The 24,569-nt window shown below is 37.3% G+C and overlaps 1 protein-coding gene across 1 annotated transcript in view; it reads right to left on the minus strand.

Annotated features, from left to right (window-relative positions):
- Positions 1 to 3,941: 3,941 nt before the first annotated feature.
- LOC128656708 (G-protein coupled receptor family C group 6 member A-like) overlaps positions 3,942 to 24,569 on the minus strand; it is a 71,174-nt gene continuing 50,546 nt past the window's right edge. The window contains exons 5-6 of the mRNA XM_053710809.1: positions 21,232 to 21,349; positions 3,942 to 5,191 (exon numbers count right to left, since the gene is read on the minus strand). Of these exons, the coding sequence (XP_053566784.1) occupies positions 4,152 to 5,191; positions 21,232 to 21,349 (1,158 nt within the window). The 3' untranslated portion in view covers positions 3,942 to 4,151. The remainder of the gene's footprint in view (positions 5,192 to 21,231; positions 21,350 to 24,569) is intronic.

Consider the following 24,569-nt stretch of genomic DNA (forward strand, 5'->3'; position numbering starts at 1 on the left):
CCGCCGCCACTATAATAAATTTATTAACCCCTATCCTGCCCCCCCTACACCGCCGCAACTATAATAAAATTATTAACCCCTAAACCTAAGTCTAACCCTAACCCCCCCTAACTTAAATATTAATTAAATACATCTAAATATTATAACTCTTATTAACTAAATTAATCCTATTTAAAACTAAATACTTTCCTTTAAAATAAACCCTAATATAGCTACAATATAAATAATAATTATATTGTATCTATTTTAGGATTTATTTTTATTTTACAGGCAAATTTCAATTTATTTTAACTAGGTACAATAGCTATTAAATAGTTATTAACTATTTAATAGCTACCTAGTTAAAATAAAGAGAAATTTACCTGTAAAATAAAAACTAACCTAAGTTACAATTACACCTAACACTACACTATACTTAAATAAATTATTCCTATTTAAAACGAAATACTTACCTGTAAAATAAACCCTAAGATATCTACAATGTAATTAATATTTACATTGTAGCTATTTTAGGATTTAAATTTATTTTACAGGTAACTTTGTATTTATTTTAGCTAGTTAGAATAGTTATTAAATAGTTATTAACTATTTAATAACTACCTAGCTAAAAGAAATAAAAAAATACCTGTAAAATAAATCCTAACCTAAGTTACAATTAAACCTAACACTACACTATCATTAAATTAATTAAATAAATTACCTACAAATAACTACAATTAAATACAATTAAATAAACTAACTAAAGTACAAAAAATAAAAAAAACTGTTACAAAAAATAAAAAAAATAAGTTACAAACATTTAAAAAAGATTACAACAATTTTAAGCTACTTACACCTAATCTAAGCCCCCTAATAAAATAACAAAGCCCCCCAAAATAAAAAAATGCCCTACCCTATTCTACATTAAAAAGTTAACAGCTCTATTACCTTACCAACCCTTAAAAGGGCCTTTTGCGGGGCATGCCCCAAAGAATTCAGCTCTTTTGCCTGTAAAAATAAAATACAACCCCCCCAACATTAAAACCCACCACCCACATACCCCTACTCTAACCCAAACCCCCCTTAAATAAACCTAACACTACCCCCCTGAAGATCATCCTACCTTTAGCCGTCTTCAGCCAGCCGACCACCGATGGAACAGAAGAAGACATCTGGAGTGGCAAGTCATCATCCAAGGGGCGCTGAAGAAGTCTTCCATCCGATTGAAGTCAACATCCAGGTGGCGCTGAAGAAGTCTTCCATCCGATTGAAGTCATCATCCAGACGGCGTCTTCAATCTTCATCCATCCGGAGCGGAGCGGAGCCATCTTCAGACGAGCCGACGCGGAGCCATCTTCTTCCACCGACAACTGAATGACGAATGACGGTTCCTTTAAGTGACGTCATCCAAGATGGCGTCCCTTGAATTCCGATTGGCTGATAGGATTCTATCAGCCAATCAGAATTAAGGTAGGAAAAATCTGATTGGCTGATTAAATCAGCCAATTGAAGTTCAATCCGATTGGCTGATCCAATCAGCCAATCAGATTGAGCTCGCATTCTATTGGCTGTTCCGATCTTCAGGGGGGTAGTGTTAGGTTTATTTAAGGGGGGTTTGGGTTAGAGTAGGGGTATGTGGGTGGTGGGTTTTAATGTTGGGGGGGGTTGTATTTTATTTTTACAGGCAAAAGAGCTGAATTCTTTGGGGCATGCCCCGAAAAAGGCCCTTTTAAGGGCTGGTAAGGTAATAGAGCTGTTAACTTTTTAATGTAGAATAGGGTAGGGCATTTTTTTATTTTGGGGGGCTTTGTTATTTTATTAGGGGGCTTAGATTAGGTGTAAGTAGCTTAAAATTGTTGTAATCTTTTTTAAATGTTTGTAACTTATTTTTTTTATTTTTTTGTAACTTAGTTTTTTTTTATTTTTTGTACTTTAGTTAGTTTATTTAATTGTATTTAATTGTAGTTATTTGTAGGTAATTTATTTAATTAATTTAATGATAGTGTAGAATAGGCATAACTCTTTTTATTTTTGGTAATATGTTTATTGTTTTCTGTAATGGTAGGTTTTTTATGTTTTGTAATGTTAGAATTTTATTTTTTGTAATCTTAGTTAGGTTAGGGGTTTAGATGTTAGTGGGTTACTTTGAAAAGGGGAATATGGCAGTTCAGGGGTTAATAGTGCAGTGGGTTACTTTGCGATTGGGGCTGTGGCAGTTTTGGGGTTAATAGTGTAGTGGGGACTTTGTGGTGGGCTATGTGTCATGCAAGGGGTTATTAGAGTGAGGGGCTTATGGTGTTAGTTGTTTTTTTTCCACATTTCTCTCTCCATTGAAGTCCTATGCGAGAGTAAGTTAACGCTGTTGCAATATTGTAACTTCTGCTCTTTGTGCTCGTTGGTTTAGCGTGCAAGCAAAAATATTTTATTTCAACTTTTAATACGCACTCTATCTGATGCATGCAAAAAGCAGAAGTCTAGTGGAGTTAGCGTGCGAGTGGGAGAGGTAATTACCGCTCTAGTCGTAATCTAGCCATTAGTGTTTAATATCCCTTTAAGCACAGGGAAATGTCTGCATTGCCTGCACTGTAAATCCACTCATCCTGTAACTAGGGTTGCCAGCTTTGCTTTGCTCTGCAAAATCACTGGACAACTTTAAGTTGACTGTGCACCCCTGACCCCGCGATAAATCTTTTTCACAACTTACAATTTTATACCTTGGTTGCCAGTAACACATACACAGCAGTAATTTGACTCCCTTGATTCCTAGTGCAAGAGCAGCGTTTTTACACTTTCAAGGTTACCAGTAATAGATAAGACATTTTTTTAACCCTCCTTGGCTGATAACAAAAACAGATGTGCAGTGTCACTTCTTTCTGGGGCCTATTTGTAAAGCATAGAGGCAGATGAGGCCTTTCAAATGTTAGCTTACATTTAAAGGGATAGGAAAGTCAAAATTAATCTTGCATTCAGATAGAGCGTGTCATTTGAAGACACTTTTAAATTCACTTCTGCTTTCAAATATGCTTTGTTTTCTTGGTATCCCTTGTTGAAAAACAAAATGCACATATCCTACAATAGTGGGATCTAGCTGCTGATTGGTGCCCGCACACATTTTTCTCTTGTGATTGGCTACCTAGATGTGTTCTTCTAGCTGCCAGTGGTGCAGTGCTATTCCTTCAGCAAAGGATAAAAAGGGAATGAAGGAAATTTGATAATAGAAGTAAATTAGAAAGTTAAATAATATTATATATATAAAATTTTGGGTGACCACAGTTGTTTTTTTTTAAAGAGCAGCACAGGGAAGGCACCCAACCACACCTTATTTTACTTGGAGATTTGTATTTGTCTCCCTATCAGTGGTTGCCCCATCCTGCAGCAATAAGGAGACGTCAATCAAACTAGAGGAGTGGAGCTGATTTGTTTTTGACCTGTCTCCAGGGCATTTACATATGGTAAACTTTAAATATAGATCATTATTGTGCTGTTTATTTAAACCATAACATATTAAGCTACAGTGAAAAAAGTAGTACACAACAGAAATGTTTTTGGTCTGAAAGGAGGACAAAGAATATTTTATTGAGATGAATTTTAATTTGTATTTATTTTGTTTGCCCAAAGGAGGAGCTTCCACTCTCCTATGTTAAAAAATGACGTACAAAATACAAATATATAATATTTTTATTTCAATTAAATAAAGCTTCATATATTGTCCATTGAATTTATTTGACAAAAATAAACTAATACAGCATATATAGCTTATACAACTGATTCTATTTACATTCAGTATACAAAGATCCACGTACTACCACAGTATTGATGGAATATAAATATTATATATATATATATATATATATATATATATATATATATATATATATATATATATATATGCTGTATATATATATAAATACACACATATATATTTTTATATGTGTGTATATATATATATATATATATATATATATATATTCACACACACTAACACATATTGGTATAATATATGGACATTCACAAACATTGCATAGTGGCTAAGTAGTCATATTTAACACAAGGGGTGAATGATATAAGTTATGGTCATTTAATATGTTCTTCTATTTAGAAAATATATTCTGAAGTTTAAAATATGTTAAAATCCCACTTGCAACATTAGATATGTGTAATATGTCACATGACTACAAACTGTTACATCTTCTCTTTCTTACTGACCAGCCTTGTATAGTCTGTGCAAATTTGTTAGCCTTAGTACCTGCAATAAATACAGTAGGTATAATGGCTGAATCCGGTACATGAGATGTTATTGACAACTGAGCTCTACAGAAAGCATGAATACTTTGCAAGTACCTTGCTGTATTGTTACTTTTCCTCTTGAACAAAATGATGTAACTTGTTGGTAAGAGGTGACATGATATGACTCCATAGTTTGACGCCAATACGGCCACAGCCTGCACTGAAGACAAATACATTCCAGTAGTGTTCATATAGACTGGAATAAATATAATCCATACAAACATGTAGATGAGCATGCTGAATGTGATGCTCTTGGCCTCGTTGTATTTATCCGGCAATTTTCTCCCTCTGTAAGCTAAAATAAAACAAGCAAGTGCAAGGAAACCAATGTAGCCCAACATGATACCAAAGGCCGCATACGATCCTTCATCACATTGCATTATTATAAGTTCAGGTATTTTGTAGATTTCTATTACAAAGGGTTCTTTCAGAATGATCCATACCATACAAAGACAGAACTGGAGACCAGTTAACACAGCAATAAGAACCACAGGCTGATATGTTAATGCTGGTGTAGGTTTACCACTTTTGTAGGACTCGAAAGCTAAGATTATTCTTAAAGATTTGACTAAGATGCAGGAAACACAAAGGGTGAAGCTGATACCATAGAGAGGTTGTCTGATCTTGCAGATAATATTTGTTGGCTGACCAATAAAGAGTACAATACTAACCAAGCTGACTAACAGAGATATCCCCAGTAGGTAAGTATAGTTGCCTCCTGCTGCTTTAACTGCTGGTGTATCTGAATATTTTATAAACAGGGTTTCTGTTATTAACACTAAAAGAGAACCCAATGAAGCAAAAGTCAATAGTGAATGTGCAAATGGATCATTCCAGTAGAAGTACTCAATTGTTCTATTATTACACTGAAAGCTTGTATTATATGACCACTGAGAAACAGGACACTTCAGACATTTATCCAAATCTGTAATGAAAAAAGGACAAGTTTATTACTTTAAAGATAATCTTATATTAAAACTCTTACATTGATGGGTATGATATCCAAACACAATATTTTGGCTGCAAAATTGCTAACCACAATCATGTAGCCAGAATGTCATGTGCATAGAAATCAATACAGGTATACCCCGCTCATACAGCGGGTTAAAGACCGGAGCCCTGCTGTAAAGTGAAAACCTCCTTAAAATGAAACAAGACGGTTTTAGCTTTCTTTTCACTTGCCAATGTGTTTAAAAACATGGAAACCTGTTTGAACTAACATATATGAGGGGTGCAATAGCACTATCTTTAGTTTAACACTTGCACAGCACAGTATTCAATTAGTATTCAATAAATACTGTACCTGTAACATAGTGACAATTACTGTAGTACAATATAGCACTGAGACACAGATTGCACTGTAATGCTGTAATCAGAGTGAACTGCGCATAACAAAATGGTGCCAGTCACTTTTCTCGCAATCTCACTATGATTTACAGCACTATTTCAAAATCCTTGGAGGTTGAACCTTAGCTCCATAAAACGCTGTATAAGCAAAGCGCTGTAAAGTGAGGTATACCTGTACCAATATTTTGTTGCCCTTCACATCCTGTTGCAATAATATTGTGTCAAGCAATATAAGTGTATAAAGAGGTTTGTAATATTTTCTCACTTTATGATTAATGTTAAGATATAGCGAGAATTAGTTCCAGACAATGGGGCCTATCTATCAAGCTCCATACGGAGCTTGACGCCGCAGCTCCATAACCCTGTCCGCCTGCCCTGATGAGGCGGACAGGAATCGTCGGAAATCGACCCGATCGAGTACGATCGGGCTGATTGACAACCCCCTGCTGGCGGCCGATTGGCCGCGAGTCTGCAGGGTGCGGCATTGCACCAGCAGCTCTTGTGAGCTGCTGGTGCAATGCTGATTACGGAGAGCGTATTGCTCTCCGCATTCAGCGAGGTCTTGCGGACCTGATCCGCACTGTCGGATCAGATCCGCAAGACCTTTGATAAATAGGCCTCATAGAGTTAAGGCTAGAATAAATAACTTTAAATGCTACCAGTTATAACTCCAGGTATGAGGAACAAATATATATATATATATATATATTGTGACAAGGCAGTAGGCCAGACATATTTCAAAAACAGTCAGGATGGCGAAGTTTGCAATATACAAATCAGGATGTGTAAAAGTAAAAATCTCTCTGGGACTCTTACCCCCTACCCAGGAAAGCTTCTCCCTATAACTAAGGGACAAGGAAGGTTTGGCACAACTATTGCTGAGATTTGAACTACTTTACCAAATACAGAGACCTCTCTCAAAGCAGTAGTATAGTGTTCAGTACACCCATGAATACAAAGCACCCCAACAGTATTATTTCTTCTTAACTGAAAGGGCTCAATTAAATTACCAGACATCAATATTAGGGCACTAATATTCAAAAGAACAGTCACACGGAAAGTCTGTGCACTTTCCACCATGCCTGAGAGGCATATCAGTCCACAACCTCCCAAAATGTTTGTTTTTTAGATAGGAAGGGCTGCCTTGATTTGTCTTAGGTATAGTGGGAAATGCTCCTGCAAGATCCTTGGCAGATAGATATCGCTCAACCTGGGCAGCCACAGCATCATAGGTAGTGGGGTTGCTTTGGCCAACCCATTCACAGAGTCCACGTGGAAGTTCCCTCAAGAAACGGTCCAGTACCAGGGTTTCCACAACTTGCACTGGGCTTTGGGACTCTGGTTTCAGCAATTTCTGTGCCAGGTGAATTAAGACAAACATCTGAGAACTCTGAGCTTTTCCTTCATTGAATCTCCAGTTGTAGACATGTTGTGCTCTGACAGTTGTCATTACCCCCATCCTGGCTAATATTTCTTTTTTAAGTCGGGAATATTCCGCAGCAGATTCCTCTTCCAGATCAAAATAAGTATTTGGGGTCTCACCCAGCAGAAAAGGAGCTATAATCCCAACCCATTCTGCTTGTGGCCAAGCTTCTTGGGTTGCTGTGTGTTTAAACATCAAGAGATATACCTCCCCATCATCCTCTAAAGTCAATTTTTGGAGGCAGCTGCTTCCACTAATTCTGTTTGCACCACCCAGCTGTGTGGGAATTCACTGAACAGCAAGAACTCTGCTTATATCCACAATGGAGTGTTCACTTTTCTGTGTCTCCATTACTGCTTCAAGTTGTGCCGCCAGCAACTGATTCTATTCTTGCTGAGCTGCCACTGACGCTGCAGTTTGGTAATTAGTTTATTTTTGCACAGCTGTAGCCTGTTGTAGGGCTTTTACAACATTCTCCATGTCAGAAAACCGTTTGGCTATCTTGTTGCTGACACCACTTGTGACAAGGCAGTAGCCAGGATGGCAAAGTTCATATAAAATATCAGTGGTTTATTCAACAACATTCACTTGAAAAAAGATAACTCCAGCCTTGGCAAATGCATTAAGAAAAGACCTTTATTGTTTCATGGTCCAAAGAAAAGCAACAACGTTTCAGACCTGCACTAGGTCCTTAGTCTGCATATGTACATACAAAGGCTACCTTTATACCTGTGGCCAGGTGTGGGTCAACCCCCATTGATTAAACAGCATCGCCATCTAGTAGTTATTTTTAAGAAATCTCCGTTAACAGCATTATTTTTTTATCTTAAAGAGACAATACTTTCCAATGGGATCTGTATTATACAAATAGGAATTAAATACACATGTAGCCAAAATATATACAAATTAAATTTACAAATGTAAGATCAGTATATCGGAATATAGAAACATTCATAAGTTGTTCTGACAAAATTCACTGAGAACAAAAGGCACATACACTGAGGATCAAATTCACTTTTTAATTGAATTACTTGAGATTATTTTATATCAAAACTATTTCCTTTTCTCATACACATTTTTTCTACAGAAACAGGGTACAGCTATGGGCTCCAATTTTGCCCCTACATACACCAATATTTTTATGAGCAGCTGTGAGGAGCACTTTGTGTATCCTCACAAGTTGTTTATACTCTATGGTGCCTCCTGGTGGAGGTACATAGATGACAACTTTGGTGTGTGGCTGGGCGACATTGGAAGCCTACTAGCTTTTGTGGATGATCTAAACAACTCTGTATTGGGGTTGAAATTTACTTTGACAGCCAGTGAAATATCAGTCAACTTTTTGGATACACTAGTCTATAAAGAAAATGGCTTTTTAAAAACAGATCTATATATTAAGCCTACAGACAGAAATAGTCTCTTACGATACAACAGTTATCACTCCCCAAATGTGTTAAAGGCATTACCCAAGAGCCAATTCACACGAATCAAGAGAATAGTCTGTAATCCTCAACAGTGTAACAAAAGACTAGAAGAAATGGATACAAAGTTTGTAGAAAAATAAAAAGAGAATGTTATTAATTTTCAGACAATATATTTTGTATTTCTATTAACTTTATATTTTGTTTTTTTATAGGTGGTAGACCTGAACTGTGAATTAGTTTCACTACATAAATTGAATAGTTAAAGGTTTGAGTTAATTTACATTCTTTTGTATTCTGGTTTTTAGTATTGCAATTAGATAACAATTAGATTGTTTGCATAGGTGAGCAATTAGGAGGGACCCACCCTATCTTTCTGAGGGTATTTAAAGAGATCGGTTTAGCTCTGCTAAACATTTAGCTCTGCTTCTTAGCAAAGGGATCAAACTAAAAAAGGATCAAATACATAAGGATATTTGAGTTATTTCAGGAGTTATTCAGGGTTATTCAGGCTTATTCAGTAGTAAATAATACTTATATTTGTTTATTGTTAAAGTGTTGCATAGTTTAAAATGTCTCAGATACAGTGCAATGGGTGTTTTGCACTTTTTAATCGTTCTACTTTTTGGAGATTTAGGGGCTGTCCTGTTTGTAAGCAGTTTTCCCTGTTAAGGGAGGAAATAGCTAAACTTCAAGCTAAGGTAAGTAACATACCTGTTACCTCTACAAAGCTGCCTCAGAAAGAAGCCCCTCTACCCCAGAGATCAACAAGGAGAGGCAGATGGATCACTGTAGGCTCTGGAAGAATTAGAACAGTAGACCAGAAGCATTGCCCACAACCTCTGCCATTGCAAAACTCCTATGCTGCTCTTGCCGAATACACTTGTGATGAGGAGATTGCTGTTTCTGAGCCCTCTGAAGCTGTAACAGGTAATTTAAATCTATTGGCACCTAATTTTCCAGGTAACATAACACAGGAAAGAACTGCAGATGTGTTTTTGAGAAAAAGACTGTTAGTGGGTGACTCTATTTTGAGCAATGTGTATTTAGGTGAAAGTAAAGGAGAAACAAGGGAGGTTAGATGTCTTCCAGGAGCTACTGCTCACAGGGATAAGAATCGTATTTTGAGAATTGTTAAGGCAGCAGGAAAGGGAAGTGAGTTAGATGTGATTGTTCATTTAGGAACAAATGATCTGGCTAGTAATCATGTTGCTGCTGTTCAGAAAGAGTTTTGTGACCTAGGTAATCATTTAGAGACTGTGGCATCAACTCTATCATTTTCTGCTATTTTACCTGTGTATGACCAGGAAGCAGGAAAGATGGAGCGGATAACAACATTTAATTCTTGGTTAGATAAGTGGTGCAGGGAACGAGGATTTGGTTTTATTGGCCATTATAGCTCTGTTTGGAAAGATACTAGGTTATTTAGGAGAGATGGCTTGCATTTGGATGCTAAAGGAACAGAGTATCTGGGAGAGGAGTTCAAATACTTTATTAGAAATCATTTAAACTTATAAAGGGGGGTAGCATTAATATATCCACCTGCCCCCCACAGCATGCCAAAACTGTTAGTCCAAGTAACAATTCTAGAAATTCTAGTAGAAAAATTCTTCGTGCCATGAGCACAAATGCTCGCAGCTTAGGAAATAAATTACCTGAACTCATTTCAATAATGACTAGGGACAACTTGGATTTAGTAGCTATAACAGAAACATGGTACAATGATTTGCATGACTGGGACATAGTCATACCTGGATACAGGTTATTTAAAAAGAACAGAGTAGGAAAGAAAGGTGGAGGAGTTGCTTTGTATGTAAATGAAAATATAAAGGTTACTGAAATTGTAGGAACAAATGATGAGGTGGAAAGTATTTGGGTGACTTTGGAAATTGGAGATAAAAATGTTTTTAGAATAGGGGTTGTATATAGGCCTCCATTGCAGGATGAAAAACTGGACAGTTTATTATTAGATTAAATAACCAAAATGACCATGAAGGGTAAGGTTATAGTACTGGGGGACTTTAATTTGCCAGATATAGACTGGAAGATTCCTTCTGCTAGATCGGCTAGAAGCAGGTATATTCTTGAATCTCTGCTAGGGGAATCACTTGAACAATTAGTCAAGGAACCAACTCGTAAGGAAGCTATATTAGATCTAATACTTACAAACAGTGATACAGTTTCAGATGTGTCTGTAGGTGATAACTTAGGATCCAGTGATCATCAATCTGTTTGGTTTAGTATTCATGTTCAGGAACTGTCCACCCAGACTAAAACAAAAGTTTTAGACTTTAGGACGGCAGATTTTTCATTAATGGGAGAATACCTAAAAAACTATTTAAAGGGGAAAACTCTTATTACAGGGGTTCAAGAACAGTGGGAATTTGTGAAAGGTGCCATTTTAGATGCAACCGCACACTGTATTAGACATGTCTGTAAAAGTAAAAGAAAGCGGAAACCAATTTGGTTTTCCAAAGAAGTAGCACATGCTGTAAAGACAAAAAAGATAGCTTATAAAAATTACAGACACACACAAGCAGATGATGATATGAAAATATGGAGACTCCAACAAAAAAAGACTAAGCAGTTAATTAGGAAGGTTAAAGCTCATGCAGAAGAGAAGATAGCACAGTCAGTAAAACATGGGGACAAAACATTCTTTAGATATATCAGTGAAAGAAGAAAAAATAAGGTAGGAATAGTAAAATTGAAATCAGTTGATGGTAGAATAATAGAAGGATAAGCAGATTGCAGACTGTCTCAATGATTACTTCTGTTCTGTTTTCACTAAAGATTGTGAAGATACAATGTCTACATTAAGGGATGCTACGCAAAATAGAAACAAGCTTAACAGTAATCTTTTTACAGAGGATGAGGTTTTGTTAGCATTATCAAAAATAAATGTTACAAAGGCAGTGGGTCCTGATAATATTCATCCAAGGGTTTTAAAAGAACTTCGATCAGTGCCAACTGTCCCATTAACTGATCTGTTTAATCAGTCACTATTAACAGGAGCTGTCCCAGATGATTGGAAAATAGCAAATGTAATACCTCTTCATAAAAAGGGCAGTAGAGAAGAATCTGGCAACTACAGGCCAGTTAGTTTAACTTCAGTAGTAGGGAAATGAATGGAAAGCCTCTTAAAAGAAAGAATTATGACTTACATAAAGGCAAACAATTTAGAGGACCAAAATCAGCATGGTTTTACTTCAGGGAGATCATGTCAGACTAATCTAATTGACTTCTTTGATTATGTAACAAAAGTATTAGACAAGGGAGGAGCAGTTGATGTAGCATATCTAGATTTCAGCAAAGCATTTGACACCGTCCCACACAATAAACTTATTCACAAACTATATCTCCTTGGTCTAGATTCAAAAATTGTGAACTGGGTGGAATGCTGGCTTAAGGACAGAAAACAAAGTGTCTTAGTAAATGGAGTTCATTCAGCAGAGGGGGCTGTTACTAGTGGTGTTCCTCAGGGGTCAGTTCTGGGGCCTGTTTTGTTTAACATATTTATCTGCTATATCAGCAAAGGGCTACAGGGGAAAGTATGTTTCTTTGCAGATGATACAAAAATTTGCAACAGAGTGGATGTTCCAGGGGGGGTAGACAAAATGAGAAGTAATATACAACAATTGGAGGATTGGACAAACGACTGGGATCTAGAGTTTAACACAGCAAAGTGTAAAATAATGCATTTAGGGAAGAAAAATCCAAATGTTAATTACAGACTCAATGACACTTTACTGACTGTTACAGACGAGGAACAGGACTTGGGAATTATTATTTCAGATGATTTAAAACTTAGTAAACAATGTAGTAATGTAGCGAGTAAGGCTAGCAGAATGCTTGGATGTATTGGTAGAGGTATTTGCAGCAGTATTTGCTCTTATCTGCCATCAATATCTATGTTTCTATGTTTCTATTAATGCCCATAAAGGCATTGAGGGTACTAGACAAAAAAACTGAGAGGTAAACCTTTGTAACCAAATATAACAACATGAGTAACAAAATAAATACAATTCTTAAAAAACACTGGCACATCTTGAAAGATCTTAACCCTTTTGTGAATGCTTTTAATAATCCACCTATGCCAGCCTATAGGAGAAATAAAAACATAAAGGACTATTTAGTTTGAGCAGATATAGGTGAAAAAAGGAAGTATACAGAAAACTATTGGTCCTGGGAAAACTGGTTGTTTTCAATGTTTGAGCTGCAATAACGGCAACTCTATTATAAAAGGAGAATTATTTTACCACCCCACTAAGGGTACTAAATACAAAATAAGACAATATTTAACCTGCAGATCAAGTTACATTATATATCTTATTAAGTGCCTATGTGGCCTTAATTATATAGATGAGTCATGTACAGAAGCTAGAGAACTAATTACAGAACACAAATCCAACATAAGGTGTAAAAATAAAGATGCTCCTGTCTCCTCCCACTTCTGGAAGTAGGACATAACATCAGTCAACTGAGCTTTCAAATTATTGAAAGGATTGATACTCCTAGAAGAGGGGGTGACAGGGAGGAACTACTCAAGGTTAAAGAAATTATTAAATCAACAAATTGCACACAATAAAACCCAGAGGTCTGAACAAGGACTTTGATTGGTCATTGTTCAGATAAAAAAAATTTGATGCTATTTTTATGATAATCTGATTTTTAAGTATTTGAAAAAAAACAACAGAAGTTAAGGTGAACATTTTAAACATAGCTTACTAAAAGAGAGTTGTTCCCTACAAACAAATAATACTAAAGGAACATGCAATATACTCTTCCCTCATTACCACTATCGGAATAACTGATTTTTTCTTTATTCCAATATACTGATCTTGTATAATTAGTAGCATAACCTCCTGTTTTTAATTTGCATATATTTTGGCTAAATGTGTCTTTTAATTCCTTTTTGTATAATACAGAACCCATTGGAAAGTATTGCCTATTTAAGAAAAAAAAAATAATGCTGTTAAAGGAGATTTCTTAAAAAATAACCACTAGATGGCGATGCTGTTTAACCAATGGGGGTTGACCCACACCTGGCCACAGGTATAAAGGTAGCCTTTGTATGTACATATGCAGACTAAGGACCTAGTGCATGTCTGAAACGTTGTTGTTTTTCTTTGGACCATGGAACAATAAAGGTCTTTTCTTAATGCATTTGCCAAGGCTGGAGTTATCTTTTTTCAAGTGAACGTTGATACAAGGGGGTGACTGACCCTAAACTCCCGTGCCTGATTCATAGATTGGTTCTTATTCAGCAACATGTCAGGGTGTATTAACTCTTTAATCCATAGCAAGGATAGCATAAACATAAACAAAAACCTACTCCTTTTAAGAGGCTTACTAAACAGTTTAACAGTCCTGTCTAAACATGAAGTGGCCAGCTAATCTGGTTACCAGCCAAATAAACATTTCACAGAATAAAAATTGTACATAACAAGCATTTATCAGCAGCAATTCTCCAGCTTTACCTCCCTTTTATCTGCCTGCTTAATGAGAAAGACACTGCTTACCACAGACCTGCCTATAAAGTCCCCACTGATTAAAAGTGAGACGGTATGTGAACTGCAGTAAAAAGTTAACCCATACATTACGGAGGAAACACTATCCTTTCTAATCTCCTACTGACATAAATGCCTTGTTTCGCATCTCCCCAGCATTTCTGTCAGATAATGCACTACTTCATCCAGAAAATTGTTGCAATTACAAATTTTTAGGCATTCTAATGTTTATTTATTTTGTTTGTTATGGTACCGACACAAAAAAGTGGAGAAAAAAAGCCAAATCTAACACATTTCACACAAAACTCAAAAAATGGACTGGACAAAATTATTGGCACCTTCTCAAAATTGTAAGAAATAATTGCATTCCAAGTTTGTGATGCTCCTGTAATTTGTAATTAAACTCATCTGTACCAATTAATAGGTGCTGACAATATAGAAATCACACCGGCAACCAGGTAAAATGGTGAAAAATTGACTCAACCTTTCTGTTGTGTGTCTCTGTGTGCCACACTGAGCATGGAGAAGAGAAAGAGCAGCAAAGAATTGTCTGAGGAATTGAGAACAAACATTGTAGAAAAGCATGGACAATCTCAAGGTTACAAGTCCATCTCCAGAGATCTTAATGTTCCTGTGTCCACAGTGCGCAACATTGTCAAGAAGTTTACAGCCCATGCCACTATAGCTAATCTATAAAACAAAAGGCTCCCAACAAACACTCTTCGTAACTGCCCAATAGTTAACTCCACATTGGTAAAGTCATTTCATCCAGTGTTACACAACTGCTACTAGCTCACTTACCAGTGAGAACAAAACACCACTTTCACAGAAAACACGCTGTCATGCCAAACACTATTCCGATAACGATCTTAGGGTATTCTTATAAGTTGGGAACCAAAATTTGCTTGTTATTACATAAAGGGCAAACCAAAGTTCTTCATGAGTTGTATAGTTACCACAGTCCATAGGCAACAGGTCTGTTCACTTAACCACAGCAAACGATTGCTGCCTCCAGATCCTTGTCCGTCCACCAAATGTGGATGAGCGTGTTCGTGTCCACGTGATAACGGTGACATCACCAGACCAGTGCGAAAACCTCCTGGCTGCATTAGGTGCCAAAGTACCCCAAATTCAATATCCTTGTTTAAAGGGAAGACAGCGTGCTACTGCAGTGATGAGTAGTTGTGGAATATAGCCACAGCAGTTGGATTCAGTCCATTGTGAGTGGCAATGCAGCTATAATATTACTGGCTGACTGGCAAAATAAATAGAATCAAAAAGAAGGGTCGCCAGTAAATATAAAAAATAAAACTTTTATTGATCTTCAATGATAAAACATAGAGGGACAATACCCCTTAGTTAAATAAGTCTGACGCGTTTCGGCAGGGTGCTGTACTCATAGTCCTTATAATACTACTGATATGCTCTGGACTCTGATTGGTGAAAACATTTTTCAAATCCTTAAAGGAATAGGGGTAGTGTCATACTCTGCAAGGGAGCAGGTTCAGGAGTAAGGAGCTGTTGTGCAGAGGTGTCAGGTTTTGGTACTTTGTAGAAACTGGTACTTTGTAGAAACAAACAGGATATTTGCATAGACTGAAATTGGAACTTTGTAGTATCAGGAAACAAGCAAGCAAAAGTACCTGAATCAGTCCTTAGGAAATAAAGTTTTAGGCAAGTTCAATTGCCAGGAATTCAGTCCAAAAATGAAACACAGTACCAAGGAATTATCCAGAAGAGAAGTCAGTAATTGAAACAGAAGTCAGGAACCAGGAAATCCAAGATAACTGTATTTCTCACAGGAAACAGGAGCAGAGAGTGTTTCAGAGTATCACTCTTAATGTGAAAGCACCAAAATCACAATATTCGTTTCCTGTGATCAAGCCATCTGGTGGCATAGTGGTAACACAACAGGCTGGGAAATAACAGCTGCAGAAATAGAGAAAGGTCCCAGGTTCAATTCCAGGCTGAACCCTGACAGTACCCCCTCCTCAAAGACGACCTCTGGGCGGACTTGGCATTCTCATATAACTCCAAATCTTTGATGCGTACCAAAGTGCCATCAGAGGCATATGCACAATCAGAGGGTATTATCTTTTTTGAAGGGCTCTCCAGAAGAGGATTCTGGGGACTGGAATTAGTATAGAGGGCCCCATCAGGACTGATCTTTGGTTTCTGTGCAGTTCTAGGCTGGTAGGTTTTGGAGAGGTGGAGGTGGTAAAGGACCTTTAGACCGCACAGCAGTTTGAAGCACTGTCCCTCCAGTGTCAGAATCAGTATCATCTTCAATGGTAGAATAGTTAGACATCTCCTCTGGAAGGCACAAAGATAAGAATGTAGCTGGATCTGGTAGGAAAATCTCTGGATTCATAGTACTAGGATTCTGTGTATGACATGTTAGTACTTCACAGGAATCAGAGTCTTTGGAAGGTGCAGTCCTTGGCTGATCAAATTTGGGATGTAGAATAGAACCCATGCAGAGCTCATCTCCAGAGGAATCCGAAGTGGAATCACAGTTTGACTTCCTCTCTGTAGCCTGTCCATTTGATAACTCAGGATTTAGAGGTGGAGACAGCGGAACAGACTTCTTAGGGGGTCTCACTGGACAATAGGATATTACATGCCCAGTAGCTCCACAATAGAAACATAAGCCATTATTTCTCCTTCTGGCCATTTCATCAGTGGTAAGAGGGGTTGAAATCCTCCTTTTGATTGATAAGGATACAGCCTTTGGGGTAGTGGGCACAGGAGTGGGAGTGCCAAAGCCCAAAAATTTTTTAGTGAAAAAGTCTTTCAGGCTATCCTGTAAAGTCTGGAATCCCGCAGTGAAATCTTGGATAAGTGACTTCAAAGCATCTGGAAGAGATTTTAGAAGTTGGTTAAGTTGTAGTAGATGAGATTCCACAGACAAAATTCTCTCTGACACTTCAGTCAAAGAGTGAATCACCTCTGCAAGCTCCAATTTAAGGCTTTCACATTCTGTCATACTCTGCAAGGGAGCAGGTTCAGGAGTAAGGAGCTGTTGTGCAGAGGTGTCAGGTTTTGGGGTTAATGTTGTGTTTTGTCTGCGTGAGTCTTTCCTTTTAGGCATAATTAAACAGGTACAAGGTTTTAGGAAATAAAGGAGATGGTTTTATTTATAGGATAAAGCAATGCAGAGATATGCAATTAGATAAGACAAAGTCTATAAGTTGTTGTATTAGGCAGGAATACAGTTCTTTATAATAACAGGCAGGATACTTGCATATGCTCTAGACTGGAACAGTGAAATTACATGCAGGAAAGCAGAGCTTTGTAATAACAAGCAGGATACTTGCATATGCTGTAGAACTGGAGCTGAGTAGAAACAGGCAGGAAAACAGAGCTTGTATAACAGACAGGATACTTGCATATGCTGAAGACTGGAATGTGTAATTACACTCAGGAAGGCAGAGCTTTGTAATAACAAGCAGGATACTTCCATATGCTGTAGAACTGGTACTTTAAGGAAACTTGTATAAACTGCAAACTGGTACTTTGTAGAAACAAACAGGATATTTGCATAGACTGAAATTGGAACTTTGTAGTATCAGGAAACAAGCAAGCAAAAGTACCTGAATCAGTCCTTAGGAAATAAAGTTTTAGGCAAGTTCAATTGCCAGGAATTCAGTCCAAAAATGAAACACAGTACCAAGGAATTATCCAGAAGAGAAGTCAGTAATTGAAACAGAAGTCAGGAACCAGGAAATCCAAGATAACTGTATTTCTCACAGGAAACAGGAGCAGATAGTGTTTCAGAGTATCACTCTTAATGTGAAAGCACCAAATTGCAAACAAAGCTCCCAGATAAAGGCAGTCTGCTGATTAAATGATTTCTTTCAGCTGGCAAGCAGGTGGAGCCAGAGAGCCAAAGTTGCAGCAAACAGAAAATCACAATATTCCTTTCCTGTGATCAAGCCATCTGGTGGCATAGTGGTAACACAACAGGCTGGGAAATAACAGCTGCAGAAATAGAGACAGGTCCCAGGTTCAATTCCAAGCTGAACCCTGACAGGTAGATATTGCGAAAAACACATGTTAATTGCCAAACGACAATTGAAACAAAAAGTCCCATCAAAGTTATATTAGTAAATTACAATAGCAACAAATACAAAACATTCAATAATCGGTATTGAACATAGTATCAAATACACCTATGAATATCACAAGCCCATAGTGTTAATATATATCTTGTTCATAATTTTAATGAGCCCCATGATTACTGCTGTATAGAAATTTTTCACAAGAAACATAAATGTGTTATAACGGTCCTTTGAAAAAATGGGACAAAAAAGGAAAATAAATAAATACATGAATGGATAAGTAAACAAGAGGATATGAGATGTCAGAGGGAAATACCAACTATCCATAAACTGGATTAAATTATCTAAAATCCCACATGTGATAATAAGTAATGGAAATAATCAACACTCTGGAGCATGTAATAAATGCTATATATTAGGGTGTAAAATGCAAATAATGGAAATGATGTGTGTAATATATACTAGGGTATGGAGTGTGAATAATTTAACTTAGTGAAAATTCATGGAAAATTAGTAACAAACAAATTGCAAAACTCTCACTGAACTAAGGGGCGTGATCTGGCACCAACAGTTGATAACATCATATTCAGAATTCAGACCAAAAGGAATCTTGGCCTGAAGTCTGAATATCCAGTACATCTCTTGTCTGGATAGTGCCTGAACATTTTTTTCCCTTATTTGTTCAATAACCATCCATCTCAAGATTTCATGGTTCTTATTGTGTTGTTTTACAAAATGGTCCACCAATGGTGTATTACTTTTACCAAATGAAAAAGCTCCACAGCACAGTGAAATTCAGCTCACTTTATTCCAGAGTGTGAATCTAACAGACTGTCTGTTAGATTCACTCTCTGGAATAAAGTGAGCTGAATTTCACTGTGCTGTGGAGCTTTTTCATTTTGTGATATTTGAGGCCTGCAGTGGGTCTTTTGCTTTCCACGTGCCCTTGCATTAAAAGGGACTTTTTCTGAATCCTATTAGACATGTGCGATTTGGTTCGGCCCGAATCGAAATTCGGACGAATTTGTTCGAATTCTGGATTTGGATCGATTCGAATTTCCGAATTGCGGTATTTCCGAATCTACCGAATAAATCCGAATCGATTCGAATTTATTCGGTAGATTCGGATGGATTCGGATGGCTGTGTATTACACTAGTATACTAGTGTAATACACAGCACATCCCACTTTACAGTGACCGAATTTCCGAAAATCCGAATCGATTTGAACCGAATCGAACTGAACCGAACTGAATGTGAACTGAATTTTTTCAAATCCAAAAGAATCCGAATGAATCCGAAACAAATTCATTCGATTTCTTCCAAATTCGAATCGATCCGAACCAAAATTCGAATCGGTCCGAATCGATCCGAACCGAATTTTTCGCGGCTGCACATGTCTAAATCCTATATATATGCTGTATTACTTCTACCCACATTAATTGTTGACAAGTGTTCTCGAATGCGGAAGCGTACCTCCCTTGTAAAAAAAGTTTTATATTTACTTTTAGTTACTGTAACTAATCTCCCTTGATGTGTACGAAAGAGAGCATTTTATCAAAGATTGCAACGATGGATTGTTCCAATGGTGGATAAAGAACCTTGATCAACTTCCAGACAAATTCAAGCTGACCTTCAGGCACAGGGTACAAATGGCACAGGGTACAAATGTGTCAGCTCGCACTCTGTCCCAATCTGAATGAAAAGGGGCGCTATTGTAGAAGACCCAGGAGTACCCCACTGCTGACACAGTAACATAAAAAAGCCAGATTGGAATTTTGCAAAATTTACCTGAGGAAGCTTTTGGAAGAATGTGCTGTGGACAGACAAAACAAAATGACAGCTTTTTGGTAAAGCCCATCATTCTACTGTTTTTAGAAAAAGAAATGAGGCTTAAAAAGAAAAGTATACAGTTCCTACAGTCAAACATGGTGGAGATTCTTTGATGTTTTGGGGTTGCTTTGCTGCTTCAGGCACTGGCTGTCTTGACTGTGCATGGCATTATGAAATCTGAAGAATACCAAATAATTATGTGGTATAATGTAGGGTCCAGTTTCAGAAAGTTGGGTCTCTGTCAGAGGTCATGGGTCTTACAGCAGGACAATGACCCAAAGCACACGTCAAAAAGCACCCAGAAACGGTTTAAGAAAAAGCGCTGGATCCAGATTTCAATCCCATAGGTCATCTGTGGAGAGATCTCAAAACAGCAGTTGGGAAAAGGAACCCTTCCAATCTGAGAGACCTAGAGCAGTTGGCGAAAGAAGAGTGGTCCAAAATTTCAGTAGAGAGGTGTAAATTCATTGATGGTTACAGGAAGTGATTGATTTCAGTTATTTTTTCCATGGGGTGTGCTACCAATATTAAATTGAGGGTGACAATAATTTTGTCCAGTCCATTTTTGGAGTTTTGCGTGGAATGTGTCAGATTTGCCTTTTTTTTCTCCACTTTTTGTGCCATGCCAATACAAACAAAAGAAATAAAGATGAGATTGCCTACATATTTTGTAATTGCAACATTTTTCTGGGAGATGTGGTGCATTATCTGACAGAATTGCAGGGGTGCCAATATTTTGGCCATGACTATATATATATATATATATATATATATATATATATATATATATATATATATATATACATACATACATATGTGTGTGTGTAATATAAAAATATAAAAACATTAAACAGTCCAATAGAGTGGAAGGCAAGGTTTCAATGATGCACCAGGGCTGCTCCTATTTCAGGTGGTAAGGCTCACCTTGGTACAGTAGATTTTTACTTTCTATGAAATCAGCTATACATAGCAATATCTTATCTATGTCTCTATTATGTACATTAGTTTTTAGCTGTCATAAAACAGTTTTTATAGAGTCTAAAACTGAATACAAAGGTAAAAAAGGTCAATAAAAATGATACTTCACACTGAGGTAATTTCTCACTACAATTACCTATACATAATCTCCCTCCAAACTGTAATTAACCCTTATCACAGCATCCCCTAACTGAACTCAACCCTAGTAGAAAACCCTTAAAACAAAAATTGCAGATCTGGGCCCCACTGTTATTATACTGATTTATGATCCTGCCCATTAGAAAATGTTACCTCATAAAAGTAAAAATAAATTGTAAAACTGATTAACCAATTAGAACTGACCATTTAGTTAAAGTTTATAACAGTGAACTATGTACTAAACTATAGAACTTACCAGCTTCAGGAGTGTAATATCCTTCTGCACATTCTATACAATCATAACAACAGGTGATAAAAGAATGTTTTTTGAAATATCCAGGAGCGCATGATTTTGAACAATTTGAAAAAGGAACCTGTGGTACAGAAAATAATAATTACTAGTACTGCAGTTATCTTGCTTGCATATGGAGCACAGATCATACTTTTTTTAATTCTTTATCAAGATTTAACAAGGACTATAGAACACACACAAAATGCATCTAAAGTAACAGAATGGATCTTTTGTTCACATAGAATAAACCTAAACTTTAGCATTCAGCTTGACCAAAACTTGCACGTTTTTGACAGTTAAAAGTTTTGGCTAATTTTGCAGCTTTACAGAAGCTGCATTGTGTCTGTTCCCATTTCATAAATTCTACTTATTGACAGATTCAAAAATAAGGAAAATGTTTTGTTTTTAAAAATTTTTAGTGGCATATATTTTAATATGTTTTACTTTGTGCCATTACAGTACAGGCTCGATCATGCAACCAATAAGTCTTAACCGGCCTACAGCCTAAGAGGTTGCAGATGTCAAACATCCAAGACTTATAAGGGCCTGATTATCTAACAGTCTCTGGGCTGGCAAGATTATTTTCGAATGCTTGTTGGTACTGTTTTCCTGGTGGAATTATCTAAAGTCACTGAAAACATGGTGTCTTGCTAAGGGGCATATACTGCATTCTCGTATGGGAAGGAGAAGCATACATTTCAAAACTGCACAATTAAAATTCAGGTAGATTACGAGTTGTGCGTTCGTGTTTTAACGCTGTAAAAATTGTAATTTCAGCCTTTTAGCCTGTAACGCAACATCAGTCCTGCACTCGTAAAAATTACATTTTTTCATGGGACTTTCATAGCGCAGCCATTACGAGTTTTGGGGTGAGGCTAAAAAGCTTGCGTTCCAGCCTATACCGACAAAATCCGTACCGCCATCTGAGAGCAGTAGTTATGAGTTTTACGCAACAAAACTGTTACACAAAACTCATGATTAAAGTGTTACAAAGTACACTAGCACCCATAAACTACCTATTAACCCCTAAACCGAGGCCCTCCCGCATCGCAAATACTATATTAAAGTTATTAACCCCTAATCTGCCGCTCTTGACATCACCGCCACTAATAAAATTTATTAAACTCTATTCCCCCGCACCCCAACATCGCCCACACTATAATACATATATTAACCCCTATTCCGTCGCTCCCTGACACCGCCGCCACAATAATAAACCTATTAACCCCTAAACCGCAAGCCCCCTAACACTACTATAAAAATTACAAAGTATCTAATTACAAAAAATACTAAATTACAAAAAATAACAAACACTAAATAACGAAAAATAACAAACACTAAATAACGAAAAATAACAAACGAAATTAGCAAAAATAAAAAAGAACTATACCTAATCTAATAGCCCTATAAAAAAAAAAAAAGCACACCCAAAAAAAAACCTAGCATACAATAAAGTACCAAAAGCCCTTAAAAGGGCCTTTATAGGACATTGCCCTAAGTTAAACAGCTATTTTACCTGTAAAAAAAAATACACAGACAGTAAAACCCACCACCTAACCAACCCCCCAAAATAAAAATAACTAAATCTAAAAAAAACCTAAGCTACCCATTGCCCTGAAAAGGGCATTTGTATGGGCATTGCCCTTAAAAGGGCATTTGGCTCTTTTGAATTCCCTTGAAAAGGGCATTTAGCTCTTTTAGGAAAAGCCCAAACCCTAAACTAAATTTAAAAAAACACTCCAAAAAGTTTAAAAAATACACTAACCCCCAAAGATCCATTTACAGTTCCTGAAGTCCGGACATCCAGGTGGCGAGAGGTCTTCATCCAGGCGGCTTCATCTTCATCCATCGTGGGGCCGGCATCTTCTTCATCCCTGCGGAGGAGGAGCGGTCTATGCGCAGAGGTGGAGGTCCAGGCAAAGGTCCAAGGCGGAGGTCAAAGGTGGAAGTCCAAGGCGGAGGTCCAGGTGGAGGTCCATCGATCCGACGTGGAGGTCCTCTTCATGCGATCGTCTGCCACACACTGAGGATTGAAATGCAAGGTACCCCTTTTATACTGGGGGATACCATTGCATTTCTATTGGCTGAAAAATATGAATCAGCCAATAGGAATTAGGGCTGCTAAAATCCTATTGGCTGTTCAAATCAGCCAATAGAATTTAAAAAAGCACCTGTATGGAGAGAGAGAAAGAGAGGCGCCTCATGGGACAGTATAGTGCCAGTAGAGAGATCAGACAGAGCGACAGCACGTAAGAGAATATACTCACAAGGATAGCGGCATATATGGATGCCTAGTAGAGCAGGACGGGACTTTCTGTCGCCCTGTGGCTGCAGATTGGCTGTTGGGCTCTGTGATCCTACGTCCAAGCACCGGAGTGTTTGTCTGTCGGGCGACAGAAAGTCCCGTCCTGCTCTACTAGGCATCCATATATGCCGCTATCCTTGTGTGTATATTCACTTACGTTCTGTCGCTCTGTCTGATCTCTCTACTGGCACGATACTGTCCCATGAGGCGCCTCTCTTTCTCTCTGTCCATAGAGGTGCTTTTCTAAACCACATTGTTCAAGAGTGCTGCCTGCTCCTCAGAGAAAGACACTGGGAATTACCACTATCTGAATGTTTTGAAACTCTGTGCACCTTATATAGAGACTTTATCTACTCTATCTTTTTGTTGTTCAATAGGATTTAAGCAGCTCTAATTCTATCGGCTGATTTGAATCAGGGTTTGGGGGGGTGGGGGTTTGTAATGTTAGTGGGTCTTTGTATTTTTTTTAGAAAAAGAGCTGATATATTTAGGGCAATGCCCTACAAAAGGCCCTTTTAAGGGCTATTGGTAGTTTATTCTAGATTAGACTTCTTTTATTTTGAGGTGTTTTTTTAAAAAAAAAAAAAAATTTAGAATAGGAATCATTTTTATTATTTTGGATAATTTGTTTGTTATTTTATTATGTTATTTTTTCGTTTTGGGGTGGGTTTTTATTTTTAGATTAGGAGTTGGCCATTTTATAAAAGAGCTGAATGCCCTTTGAAGAGCAATGTCCATACAAATGCCCTTTTCAGGGTAATGGGTAGATTAGGTTTTACTTTATTTTGTGTGTTTGGGGGGGGGGGTGGGGGTTTGTATACTGTTAGGGGGTGTTTCTTTTTCTTTTGTAGGAAAAGAGCTGTTATCTTTAGGGCAATGCCCTACAAAAGGCAATTTTAAGGGCCCTTAGTAGATTAGGCTTTTTTATTTTGGGGTATTTTTTGTTTATTTTAAACAGGGTATTGGAATAGGAATAATTTTTATTGTTTTGTTTAAT

This window comes from Bombina bombina, chromosome 4, assembly GCF_027579735.1.
Source record: "Bombina bombina isolate aBomBom1 chromosome 4, aBomBom1.pri, whole genome shotgun sequence".
Taxonomy (NCBI): domain Eukaryota; kingdom Metazoa; phylum Chordata; class Amphibia; order Anura; family Bombinatoridae; genus Bombina; species Bombina bombina.